Source organism: Accipiter gentilis, chromosome 7 (assembly GCF_929443795.1).
Source record: "Accipiter gentilis chromosome 7, bAccGen1.1, whole genome shotgun sequence".
In the NCBI taxonomy this organism is placed as follows: domain Eukaryota; kingdom Metazoa; phylum Chordata; class Aves; order Accipitriformes; family Accipitridae; genus Astur; species Astur gentilis.
The window spans coordinates 11,285,046-11,298,798 of record NC_064886.1 but is presented as its reverse complement, the minus strand read 5'-3'; the positions used below and the strand labels follow the sequence as shown (position 1 = coordinate 11,298,798).

Sequence of the window (13,753 nt, the reverse complement as noted above, 5' to 3'; positions counted from 1 at the left end):
GAAGCAGGCTAAGATGAAGGATGTGACCTGCCCAAAGTCGTGCAACAAAGTACATAACAGAATTTACATGAATCATCTGAAAAAGGGTATTTCTCTCAAATGGATCAATATGTAAATAAATTAAACAAAATTTAAGTACATTGCCAAGCTTATTTAACACCGCTGTAGGCTCTCACCATACCTTCACACATTCAGCAAGCCTCTTTGCCGACTCAGAGGAGAGCTGGTACCGAATCATGGGGCATTTCTTCAGAGACAAAAGCAGAGCAGTCAGCCCTTGAGTTGTCCGGGACAGCTGAGCTGGATCCCAGCTGCGACCCTGGAAGGAAAGGCTGCATCTAGCATGGATGCACCATCCCCAAACTCCTTCTCACATAAAGTCTTATTTCTAAGTCTTAAAGTCTTACAGTAAACTATAGTTTGACTGAAGGAGCAGGTACACCAGAGGCCACAATCCAGATCCCCCAGTATTCCACCCCTTGCCAGTTCCTCGTAAGGATCAGGTCCCCCCTTATGGACCCTCAGCAGCAGTCTGCCTGCTGGGCAGCCCACCATGGCACCCCGCTTGTTGTGGCTACTGGTCTCTCTATTAACCATACAACAAGGCCCCGGAGGAGCATTAGCTTTTTTCATACCTGGCAGCAGCCCAAGAGGTTGAGAGAAAAAACATGTGGATTCACTGCAATGTAATCGCCATAGAACTCCTGCCAACAAGTAAAAGCAAATAGAGTTATGTGTCTTGCCAACCCTTATTCAGCCTACAAGAGTACGTGTTCCAGCATCAGCCACATTGATGCTAAAATCCTAAGCAATACACAGACTCATTGACTCTGATCATTTCTCCTTCCCCCAGGCCGAACCTCTCAAATCCCTACACAGCTGCTGACAACTCCATTGCCAATTTGTCGTGTGTGTTTTTTGAGTACGTAGCTCTTTGTCAACACCACAAACATGTAGCAGCCTTGTGAAACACAGGTGACAGCAGAACCAGCAGCAGCTCTGACAACTGGAGGGCAGGCAGAAACAGGGGACATGGGACTTTTTCTTCCTTTTACTTTTTAATCCCATGTGTACGTTCATCTGTTCTTCCATCCTAGACGGTTGCACAGTGCTGCTGCATACTGTTCAAGAACTACAGAGTCCTCCCATTGCCACAGCTGAGTTTGTTAGCTTGTACATTCATTTTGCTGGTGCTTTTGGATTAGGAGATCTATTTAAAATATTCAAAATTCACCTGAACTTCAGCCACAACTTCCTGTTCATCAGCCTCAGCTAATGATTTGACATCACTCTTACTGATCACGTTACTGAAATCTGAAAGAAAACAAGAGTGAAAGAACAGTCGGGCTCTGCAAGTGACACGTAACACACAAGAACACCACAGAACAGTATGACTGGATTTTCCCCTGGAGCAGGAGCAGATTACAACAGAGATCCTTTGACCTTACATCTGCAATTATTATGCAGACATTATAATCCAGAAGTTACCTCACATGGATACTCTGAGCTAATTCTCTGTCCGACTTTCTGCCTCTGGTGCCAATATGCAGTACGTGACTGCAGCACTGGATCAGCATGTGTCGTGGTTTAACCCCAGCCACCAACTAAGCACCACGCAGCCGCTCACTCACTCCCCCCCAATCCAGTGGGATGGGGGAGAAAATTGGTAAAAGAAGTAAAACTTGTGGGTTAAGAACGGTTTAATAGAACAAAAAGGAAGAAACTAATAATGATAACACTAAAAAAATTACAACAGTAATAATAAAAGGACTGGAATGTACAAATGATGTGCAGTGCAATTGCTCACCACCTGCCGATTGACACCCAGTTAGTCCCCAAGCGGTGATCCCCTGCCCCCACTCCCCCCAGCTTCTATACTACTACTTCTATACATGTGATGTCACATGGTATGGAATACCCCGTTGGACAGTTTGGGTCAGCTGCCCTGTCTGTGTCCTGTGCCAACTTCTTGTGGCCCTCCAGCTTTCTCGCTGGCTGGGCATGAGAAGCTGAAACATCCTTGACTTTAGACTAAACACTACTTAGCAACAACTGAAAACATCAGTGTGTTATCAACATTCTTCGCATACTGAACTCAAAACATAGCACTGTACCAGCTACTAGGAAGACAATTAACTCTATCCCAGCTGAAACCAGGACAGTATGTAATGGTCAACGATGGATTAAATGCCCGGTGGGACGTGGCAGTGCTGGAAAGGCAGCAGTGGCTCTCTCTCATCCTCTCCCCAGCCTAACATCTGCTCAATTAAGCAACACCATGTACAGCCCACTTGCAGTCAGTAAGTTTATATGTGTAAACGACAAGGAATATTAAATGGCTGAACACAGCAACAGCCACATCTCTGTTGAGCTCCTCGGCCTTGCTGTGCTAGCCAGTCACCGCTACCCTTTCCAAACTGGAGTTCCCTCTTGCAGCCAGAGCCCGGCTCCTCAGCGCTGCATTCCTGCAGATCAGCAATGACATCTAGAGGCCACTTCAGCTCATTTCCCTGAATTTCACCAAGTGATTACCTGTGCTGGATAGACTTCAACACAAAACCAGCTGTGGTTGTTCTGCTTAATTTTTAAAACCACGGAATATTCTGTGGCATGAGCAGAGCATGTGAGAAACACCTGCCTGATACGCCAGGCATCAGAAGATGCCGTGCAGTTGGGATGTGAAGTCTATCCCAAGTTACTTACCTTCGAGATTTAGGCCAGTCTCTCATCCTGTGCATCCGTCTTCCACACAATAAAGGCATTCTACCCCCAGCGTTAGCCTTCTTTCATGTTTACAAAGCAAGACAAAGCTTTAAAATCCCAGAGATTCTTAAGGATAAGCCGTGTTTGGAGGGATGCAGATTTATGGTGTGGCTTGGTGAAGATCTCTTACAAGTTGCTTCAGTTTAATCATTTTATCTGGTATGTGTGTACTCTTTGCTAAAAGAATGTGGTGACCTAAACAGCATGAAAACTAGAATTTGCACGTTCTTAGCATTTTAGTAAAGGCCTGACAGAGGGAGTGGGCACAGCATCTCACATCTGTATTTTCTCCTGAACATCAGGTAAGTCTCTGACTAGCAAGTCTGACTTTTGGGATGGAACAGAACATACTTACAAATGAAATAGATGCTGTACTTTGGCCTCCGCAGCTCCTGGATGAGGAACTCCACGTTCTCCTGGACAAAAACAGCACCGGGGAGCAGCAGACTTAAGAAATGTCACATCAGAAGGCTTTGGAGTGACCCCTGCCTCCTCGCCATCCCCATCACGGACCCCCACCCTGACCTATAGCCCACGGGCGACCATCTCACCACCTCAGGCTAAGGGCAGGAGCGAAGGGAAGGGCAGGGCGATCCCCGAGGACGTGGTGAGGGGCAGCGCTGGCAGGGGGCTCTACCTTGGTGGGCCGAAGGAAGCAGATGGCCTTCAGGTGCTTCATGGCCTCCCTGTTGGCAGAATCGAGACGCTCGAAGAGGTACACCTCCTTCTGCAGGATCTCGGACTGCGTGTACACCATGCTCACGATACCGGTCTGCGGGCGGGAGGCGACAGGGCCCATCAAGCCGGGCCTCGGGCCCCGCCGGGCCGCTCGGCCCAGCATCGCTCCCTACCCGGGCCCGGCCCCGCCGCTCACCGTCTCCCGGTCCATGAGGAGCACCTTCATGCCCGGCCCGCTGTCCTCGATCATCTTGGACACGTACTGCTTGACAGCCAGCACCGCGTTCATCCCGGCTCCGCTCCGCTCCCCTCAGCTCGACCCGCCGCCACGGCCGCCGCCCGCCCGCCTGGGAGTTGTAGTCCGCCAGCGGCAGGGCCCGCCGGGCGGAGCGCGGCGCCGGACTACAACTCCCAGTGTGCCCCGCGGCCGGCCCCGCCCCCACCCCCCCGGCGCCCGGTGGGGTCGCGGCCCGCAGGATCGGGGGAGCGGCGGCGTCCCATGAGGTGGGGACAGCGCTCCCGCCAGCCCTGGCCCCCTCGGGGAAAGCCGGGAGCCGCCCGGCCCTGCGGCCTCCCCTGCGGCTGGGGGCGTACACGAGCTGAGGAAGGGGGGCGGGAACGTCCTGGGAGGGCGAAAGCAGTTCGAGATGAAGCCCGCCTCTTCCCCCCGCCCCGCCCCGGGCACCAAACCCACTTCTTGCCCCCTCTACCAGGGCACCCAACCAGCCTCTCCCCCCCTCGCTGCCCCGGGCAGCAAACCCGCCTCTCCTCCCAGCCCCCACCAACACCCAACCGCGCCCCCCCCCAACCCCCGGGCACCCAACCCGGGTCTCCCCTCCCCGCCCCAGGCACCTTCCTGCGCTGTCGGTAATGGAAGGAGAAGCTTGGTCCCTCCCTTCAGCACCCTTGCCGTCAGTCTCGTTTTCCAGCAAACGGAAGGTAAAAAAAAAAAAGCATTAAAATTCCATTTCGATATTGTGCACACTACAGTAATGAGGGCAATTCCTTCATCACCAGTATAACCCACCAAGCGAGCTGGGACCCCCTTCTGGGAAGGTCTGGGCCTGGGCAAGGTGAAGCTGCAGGATGTGCAGCCGTAGCATCCCCGCCTGCCTGGGCATTTATTCATCTGGGCAGTTTTTGAAGTCCATGCCAGCTTGGCTTCCAAAAGCAAAGCAAATTTGTAATCATGTATGTCTTAAAAAGGCACGCATCAGTACCGGGGTTTTGGGGGGGAGCGGATGGAGGGAGGGGGGGTGCTTCCATGTCGCTGCTCCCCTTTGCATCGCTCATCTTCGGAATGGGGAGCGCAGTGTTTGACCTTCATGGGATAACTCGTGTGACTGGAGCTGATATCTATTTTCCTAACCTTTAAAAGAGCGTGTCTCTGTGCTATTTATTCTGCTGCTGTTATTATTCCCGAGTGTGGACAATTTTGGAAAGGGGCTGTTATGTTCATAAAAATGTAATCATCTAACGTGTGTGTTTTATGCAGAAAATGGTGAGCAGGTGTTGCTGAAAAATGGAAGCTATTTGCAAATCTTGTAAGTACCTTTTCATAAGAGCTGACACAAAGGAACTCTTCCATGCTTATAGCTCATCTTTTGTTCTGCTTGATTTCTATTTAATATACATCAAAATACATTATGGAAATAGGGATATAGCTTAAAATTTTTGTATTTTATAGGAAAAATAAAGATCAGAGAAAGAGGCTTGTCCATGAAATCTTTTCCTTTTTAGACAGCAGCCAGTCTGTAAGTAATATTTATGAAAGCATTCTTGGAGACATTCACAATACATTAGCGATACGCAGACTATTGAGGTTTGTGTACAGAGATAAGGCATGAAGTTTGTCCATACCATAGTGTAACGGAGTTGTTCAGAAGTGTCATACTTTCCCTGGCTACGTTAAGCTGAATATAACTAATATTTTCTCTCCTTAGGAGCTGCAGTCTTTCATCTTTCTAGTGAGTAAATGGGATGAGGTTTAGGAATCCCAGCTGCTGCACACAAAAAGCAGTTGTAGTCAAGTGCTGAGAAATATCCTGATGAAGTGAGTTGAGAAAGTTTGGCTTTTAAATACATACAATTGCTCTAAAGATGGATGTTAAAACAATACCACATTAAGGTTAAGACAAGGCTTTGTTTTGCTAAAGTTTTCTGGTGTTTGTAAAGAACACTAAAAAATTCAAGACGAAAGGGAAAGCAATCCTTTTGCTTGGTATCAAGAAAAGCAGGTGCCTAAGTGCCTTGTCACTATTCCTATAAACTTGGCCTGGATAGAGGAAAAATGCAGCTGTGTCTCCAAAATAGTACAGGAGCCAATAGTCTTAAAATCCTTCCCTTTAGTCTAAGCACGCAGACTAACTCAAGGCATTTGGATTTGATTGGAGTTTGTTTGCTGGTGTGATTAAGTGGGTATAATACTGACCCTCCGCAATATACACGTCATGTGTAAGCAAAGATCTCTTAGCTGCTATAATTTCTGCCATCAGATAGCTAGTGCATTTCAGCATTTATTGTAATTTAAAGAAAAAAACATCCTTAAACCTGAAATGATCAGATATTTTTGTATTCTCACTTGTATCTGGAAAGCCATAAACAGAGCAATGGCAGAAATACAGCCAGTGCAAACAGAAAGTTTATTAACTTTATGAGATTATATTGTTTTGGCATTGATTTGATACTATAATTCGGAACAGCATGCAACATAAAGGCTAAAAGGCAAAGTTACAGGTATTTTAAAATCCAACATGCTTAGTCAGCCCTAAAGAAAGCTGATGTTAAGGATGTACGAAGTTGATACTCGTCTTAATGTTCAAAACACAATGGGTTTTTCCTCTCCCACGTCCAGGAAATTGATGCTTTGAGGACAGAAAATAGGAAGCTAAAAAATGTGGTACATTTTATGCTGTTATTTAAATGTGTAGGCAGTTTGTTGTAGGACATCTTTTTGCAGTTGCTCAGGGAATAATCACGCACATAAGTTTAACACCTTTGGTTTCTCTTGTATACAGAGGCTTCGCAGTTAGTGTTCCTATATTTGCGCTCATTGCTATTTTCATTCCATTTTCTCTTCCTCAGAACTCAAGACTGAGATACAAAACAAAAGGCATATTTTCTACAGTGCGCCTAAGCATCTCCCAACAGGAAATTCTTTATCATTAACATTTCGTAAATTAGAAACTGAATTGAAGAGCAAATGTCTGTTATTAAAAATCTTTTAATACAAAAACATGTAAGGAAAATAATGTGAAGAAATTAATTGTGTATGCTTATAAAACTGACTATTAATACAACAAGCTAGGTGGGATCAAAATGTAGCTTAGATTACTTAAATTCTTACCTAGTAAACTTTCTTATTTGGAGAAGTATTGAAGCCTACCTTTAAGTCAGTTGGAATTTGCACAGAGATCTGGGTGGAAAGGCTAGCTGTCTTAGGCCCTTGTTTCGCAGTAACTACCTCCAAATATGACATTTTGCAGAGTCAGGCACATAAATCATTCATAGCCAAACACGCTGAAATGAAAGAAAAGTCTATTAAGATATCAGTGGAATAATTTGTACCCATCTTTTTAACCCATCTGCTTGGAAAATAACAGTGAGTTTTACTGTGAGCTTGGTAAATGGAGATTCATCTTTTAGATTGGGTAGCAAAAATAACGTATCATTCTTTTTTCTTCCTCGATTGGGCATTAAAGAAAGAAGAGCACAAAAAGTAAGGATGAGAATTATCTTACATTGGGTTAAAATGATACACAGCTGCGCTAAACTAACGTGGCTTTGTGGTTTAGAAGGGCAGAGTGACTTTCACTCTTGTTTAATAAATGTTTCCAATTTCTGGTGGCTAAAGTTCTGTGACAAATTGATGTCTTTATCAGCTTTGTACTTGAGAATCATTCTGACACATCTATTTGCATTTTGCTTTGTTTTCAAAGTGAGATTGAGAGACTTTCTGGCCAGATATCCAACTACCCAAACAGCACCAATTTCTGAGTAAATATGTCAGTATTTAAAAAAAAAAATTCTGAGGGCATTTTAATGAGACTAAATGTCCTCTAAAACATACAGTTTTGCTACATGCTGCTGTGACACAAAAAATAGTCAGAGGAAGGGAAGGAAGCCCTAGAGATGTTAATTATAAACACGATTGGAGTTTGTGCCATTTGGTTGTAGGGACTAGGCAAGCGTCAGAAATGGTTAAAAAACAGCCTGTATCCCAAAATGGAGCAAAGGGAAACAAATTATAAACAGGCACCTTAACTCCTCCATCTGCATTAGAGAAACCCCCTGCTAGGGATGTGTATGAGAAGCGCAAGACTTCTGTGTAAACTCCAAAGTGGACTTCTTCAGCCTTGTAAAAAATACCTCACTTTTTACGATTGCTTATGAAATGAACTGTATTTCTTGTTTAGTACAAAGAGTTGAAGCACCTCAGCAGCCCAGATGTGTTATTTTTAACCGCTGAAAGAAGAGTGGAAAATAGTCATAAAGAATGTTCCTCTTTACATATAAAACTGTTCTATATTTGTTCAGTTACATACTATAGCGATACACTTCCTATCTGCTTTGTAGCCACTGGAAGTGATTTAGAATGACAACATTTGCATTGTATTAGAGTCGGAATAGTGTTATTTAGTTTAAAAGAAATGATAACAAAGATATCTTGTATTCAGAGTTATAACTCGGATGTGAAGCATGCGGTCCGCAGGTAACTAAATGTTAAAATGATTGTGCTTCTATTTTTAAATTAGCAGATAAGAGAACACCAAGGAAACAGACCAAACATGCGACGTGAGCAATGGGAAATGTTTGCTTTGCCAGTGCCTCTCGGAATAATAATATGAGATAATGTATTACATCATCACTTTTGAAACTTCATGTTTTAGCTGAATGGCTTCGAGAAATTATTACGAGGAAAACCAAGATTTTCAGAGGTGCTGAAGCAACTAATTTGCCTGCTAGTTAACAGAAATTTTGGGTGCATTCCAAGGTGTTTTCACAAAACTAGTGGCTACATATGCATCTTTTTTTCTTTAAAGTACTTAGGTTTGAGTCGTAAAATGTGTGTTTTCATTTGTTATATTTTAGGAAAAAGATTTTGAAAAGCATTGACGTCCCATGTCAGTATCATTTAATTATCAGTTTTAATTAAAGCACTGGAATTGAAGAAGCTTGTAGCAGCTTAGCTTAAATAACCAGTTAAACATAAATAGCCCCAACATGCAACTTCTGGGGAAAACTACAAAAGATCAGTGGCATTTTAAAACCGATTTTAATTGCGTTTGAATTCCTGCAGCAGTCAGACAGAGGGCGCCGGCGGAGCGGAGGAAAGGTGACTGCACATCCTCTTCAGGGCTAAAGGCTTTCATGGCACTAGGAAAACACTGACCCCACAGAATTCAACAGACTTTATTGCTCATAGCTGTTTTCTTTGGAGGCATGTTGCTGAGATGCAGCAGTGCCCCAAAAGATGTGAAGCTGGCCGAGGACACGATGTGTTAGGTGACTCCGGGCTTGTCCTTGTGGCACAGAAGCTGCAGGGGAATTGAAAACCAGCAGCAGGAGCTGGTCTGTGTCTCACAAGCAATGTCTGTGTTGCATTGCTTCGTCCTCTGTGCCACGCAAGGCGTATCGTTCAGGCTGCTTTTCACCAGTTGTGGTGAAAAATCAGTAAAAGGGAATGACAAATGGAGTCAGTTGCAAGATGTAGCGATAATGAAGAGATCTGCCTGGCAGTCTGATGGAAAATGTTTGTACAGTATTAATGTGTCTGGGACGACTCCAAGTATAGTTGCAATCTGTGGGTCACTGGATTCATGGAAGTCCCATAGCTAAATCTCATTATGTCTTGCCAGAGAGAGAGGTCTGGAAAAAAAGAACCTGGACTTGAAGGTCAGGGGACCTTGTTGCTCTTCTTTTGACAAAATGATCCCACCCCATGGGCTCAGGCTGTAAGTTCTGAGCCCGGGTTGTTGGGAGCAGTGGGAGGCAGCTGGGGAAGTCTGGCATGCAGCGCGGTTTTGACCAGGCAGGCTCCAGAGAACCCCAGTAGCTTTGGCCCAGAGTGTGCTGGCATGGGAGGGCTAAAACCAGCCTGTAAAAGAGACAAGGGAGTATTGCACACTTTTTTTTCCCCACATCATTAATATTAGCACACAGGAACTTCTCCTTTTTCTTGGACAACCCACTGTTTCTCATCCCTTTCAACCATAGGGAAAGAATTGACACACATTATGTTCCTATTTAGGAAACCTGAAGATGGCATTAGAGCTTTTTTTTGTGTCTCTATCACCCGTTCGTACACTTTTGCAAATCCTATCTTTTAAGAGCTCTTTCCCCCACCTCCTTCCTTTGCACAGTTTCCATCTCTCCCTCTTCCATCCCTAGTCCTTCTGGTCCTTACACCCAAAATCACACAGGCTTTTAAAGTTGTGCTTGTACCAAGGAGTGCTTGGTAAATCAGAGGAGTGTCCTTCCAGGTTCCAAGCGCAAGAATGTTACTTAGTTTTACTGAAAATGAGGTAATGCTCCTCTTCAAGAACACTGGCTCTGAGTGAGTAATGTTCAAGCACCCAGAAGAGCCTTTGGTCCTGCTAATCGCAGTAAAAATGGCAGTTGGGATTAGATACTATTCCGAGAGGGACAGAGCTAAAAAGGGGCCGCACGAAACAGAGCCAGCGTACCCTCGCCGTCAGATCACTATTTATAGAAGACTGGATAAATGAATAAATCCTGCCTTTCACTTCCAATTAAGCAACTCCCCATTTCTTTGTTGAGTAACCTGCACGTTTGTTGTCTTTTAAGCACTTAGATTACCAGCTGAGATCACATTTTAAATTGCATTTCACTGTTCAAAATACCTCGGGTCTTCTTCCTACAGAGCGGTTAGAGGCCAGGAAGTTTTGCATATGTACAGATCTTAAGACCAAAAAAAAGATTTGCGTGGTTTAGATGCTTCAGGATTTCTCTAGGAAAAACACTATTCCAGGCACCTGATTTTACTCCTCACGTTCAAACTGACTGACACCTTACTTGAGGAGTTAGTGGGGGTACTCACGGCAAAAGGTACTGCTTTATGGGCATAATAATTGCAAACTAAATAAAAAACTGGTATTTAATTGCATCCTATTGTTTTCTGGCCTTGTTTAGATTTGAAATGTTTTAGTGCCTGGAAAGTACTTATCATTTGATTATTTGTCCAGTTTCCTTGGAAATGCTTCTGTAATGATGTCAGTGATGATTTTTTTTCAACTAAAGAAGACCAGAATGTTGTCTACTTCTTAAATACACCTTTGTAATTGTCCTTAAAGGCATACAAATGCCTTTCTGTGCCTTTGCCATTTTTCTGTAGTGATAGATTTGTTTAAATGAATTACAAATCAAAAGTATAATGCAAAAGTTATTTTGTTATTTTATCATTAATATTCTACTATCAGAAAGGATTCAAAATTCATGTAGTTATGGGAGGGATATTCTTTTATACAGGACTTGTAACTCAGGTAAAGAAAGCTAGAGGTAATGTATAGTAGAATGAATGCATACTAAAAGCACTAGCAAAGCAGTAGGTTTATAAAAAAAACAAACCAACTTGCTATGTGGACTGGAAATTATGTTCGCATCAAATGTGTAAAATAGTTACAAAAATATCCTAAGTTCTGTATTTTTGTTGCTGAAACTTATTATTACATCAGAAGCTGTAACACTGCATCTCCGTAATTTTGAATGTCCACGTTGAGACATCAGGGACTGATTTTTAGTCAAATTTAGGTAGCAGTAGGCATGTCTAAAAATAAAGTCTACTGCTTGCAAGACATTCAACCATAGAAAACCACACAATCAGTTGTAAATTTTCCTCTGCTGCTAGAGCCTGGTTTTAAATTGCCAGATAAGGGATTGCATTTTTAATGTCTCTTCAAAATACCTTTGAGTCAGGGACTTTTTGTTCTGCCTTAGTGCAGAGCCTAGCAGCTGGGCTGGCACCAAGCTCCTGCAAGCTCCCGTAGTATAAATGCATAAAATAATAATGATAATGGACGGATCTGAGCACCTTCCTGAAAAGTACAAACAAACAGCAATACTGAGCACAAATTAGAGGTACACTAGCCCAGCAGCATAAAGCTTGAGAAGAATTATCTAGTTCGTTTATTTCAAAAGATAAAGTAGATCTCCCAATGCAGATTTTATCTTTAGTATAGTCTATTTATTTGCCTTCTAAACTTAACTGGATGTTTGTTGAGTCGCTGGCCCAAGTAATTCAAACACCTTGGCTTCATATGAATCCAGAAAATGGTGGTCAGGTGCTACTTGGTTTTACTCTGTTTCCATTTTCCCCTTCCCCCATCTAAGCTTTGCCAACGTACCACAGTGTTGGCCTTCAAATCAGTCCTAAAACTCTGCTGACCAATTTTATTCATACCAAAAGGTGCAGCACTCTCGGAACTGTGGATAAAAGGGACCCACAATAGGATCACAATAAAATCTGCCGTTTCCAGAAGTCATGAACTCTGACTTGCCCTCCTGGTGAGCCCATCAGACAGGATGACTCTCGAGGTTTCTTAGTTCAGACTCGTTGATTCCCATAATTATTCTTCCACCATGGCTTTTATCCACCTGTAAAAGGTCAGTGTGGGATGCGGGTGACTTGGTTGTTTTGAGGATGATGTGGCAAAATGTTTGTTGGCTGTCATGCTGAGGTTTGCTCGTATTTATGTTTCATCTACATAGAAGTCGGTGGATCTGTGCTGATCTACCACTTTTACAAATTATCAAATAATGGACGTGATAAGAACTAACAGAAAACAAATATCTGAGGGTAAAAATACTTCCAATGATAATTTTATTAATTTCTGAGAGTGAGAATGTCCATCTCATTTGTAGGGTATTTATCTGTTATTTGCAGATAAGACATTTAAAGCAACTGTATTTTTATTTTGAGGAAATCTTTACGATTTTCCTTTCCCACAGAATGACTTTGGATGGTAGAAGAGCAGTTTAATGTCAACGGGACTTGTTGCTGGACAATGTAACATTTGACATTGTTTCTAATTTAAATCTTCCTTAAGAATTCATTCAAGTATATATTTGTATAAATAAAAAATTGATTTAATCTCACTAATAATTACTCTAGTCCAATTACTATTTAAACAGCATGATAACAGCTTCAGGGGCAGATTTTGTTACCTAAGTTTAGTCAATAGGATTGTCCCAGGATTACAGTGCTGTCTATTTTAAGAGATCAAATTTTATCTTGATTATTTAAAAAGGAGTCAATTTTCCTCTTCTCGTCTCAAAGAGAAAGTTGGCCAAGGCAGTTTGCGCTTCCTGGGACATCACACACTACCACCTAACAGAAAATTCCAGCTCTCTGCACCTTTGAGTCACATCCCATCCCATCTCACATCTCTAAAATAGTTCTACTTCGTTCTCAACATAGGAAAATCATTTTTCACCATCTCTACTCTAGCAGATAATATTGATTCTTCTACCAAATTTGAGTAGCTGTCCCATAAAACAGCAAAAACTGAGGATTGATGTGAGAAGAGCTCCTCCTGTTCGGAGAAACTCCACAAACTTGCACTTCACATGGAATATATTCCAAGTAGCTATTTTATATTTGACCCACGTATCAAACCAGTAACATTACTGGATCAGATTGTGCTTCCTTTATTTCTTCCTACTCTAAAACAAAGGCACGGTTTCAGCTGTGACTTTGGTTGTGACACTTGTGCACAACTGCTCAGCTCAAACTGTCTAATTGAACATAAGCTTATAAATGAAATCCCAGAGATTCTTGTTGAAAGTGTAGGCTGGAAACCATCCTGATGCACACAATGCCATGGAATAGCTCCCTGGTTTATGTGTTCTTGGTACCAGTTGCACACCAGACACACCGAGTTAGAAAAACTTAGATGTGCCCCTTCGAGCCAGATGTCTCAGCCGTTCTGACGTCAGCGTCTGCTTCCTACTAATGTCATTTGTGCCTGACGAACCCGTTAGCCAATGTACAATATTCCACTTCTAAAGCTTTCTGCCTGCTGGTGGGAGAGAGCCAAACTGCAGAAAGCTACGTCATCAGGTATCAAGTCAGAAGAGAAGATAATCCTTCTGCGCATCCTATTACTGATTCATGTGCAAAGCTGCAGTGGAAGCCAATGGTGATACCGCAGGGGGACGAGACCAGCTGCGGGCATCCAGCCATGGACGGCTCGCACCTTTTTGTCAGCTCCCTTGTATTGAGGAAATGGAAATGTTTGTGTACACCGTGAAAATGGCATATTGGTTCAACAGTCATCTCCCTCAATACTTCTTC

The 13,753-nt window shown here is 43.3% G+C and overlaps 1 protein-coding gene and 1 long non-coding RNA gene across 8 annotated transcripts in view; one reads left to right on the top strand and one right to left on the bottom strand.

Moving 5' to 3' along the window:
* The window catches only part of VPS45 (vacuolar protein sorting 45 homolog), a 29,111-nt gene extending 25,012 nt beyond the window's left edge, over positions 1–4,099 (bottom strand). For 5 of the 6 annotated variants that reach the window (XR_007506703.1, XR_007506705.1, XR_007506704.1 and 2 more), the window contains exons 1-6: positions 3,638–4,099; positions 3,401–3,535; positions 3,119–3,179; positions 1,235–1,314; positions 636–704; positions 182–319 (exon numbers count right to left, since the gene is read on the bottom strand). Coding sequence is in view for 2 of the 6 variants with exons in the window: in XM_049805607.1 (XP_049661564.1) it covers positions 182–319; positions 636–704; positions 1,235–1,314; positions 3,119–3,179; positions 3,401–3,535; positions 3,638–3,730 (576 nt within the window). In the remaining 4 variants the exon portion in view is untranslated. The remainder of the gene's footprint in view (positions 1–181; positions 320–635; positions 705–1,234; positions 1,315–3,118; positions 3,180–3,400; positions 3,536–3,637) is intronic. The other variant, XM_049805606.1, reaches the window with a different exon arrangement.
* A 3,029-nt stretch (positions 4,100–7,128) lies between these two features.
* Positions 7,129–12,512, top strand: LOC126040760 (uncharacterized). 2 transcript variants are annotated; one of them, XR_007506709.1, is made up of 3 exons: positions 7,129–7,159; positions 8,199–8,235; positions 8,741–12,512. It is a non-coding gene; the product is annotated as an uncharacterized LOC126040760 (long non-coding RNA). The 2 variants fall into 2 exon arrangements; XR_007506708.1 differs by having other exon boundaries at positions 7,131–7,159; positions 8,196–8,235.
* The last annotated feature ends 1,241 nt before the right edge of the window (positions 12,513–13,753 follow it).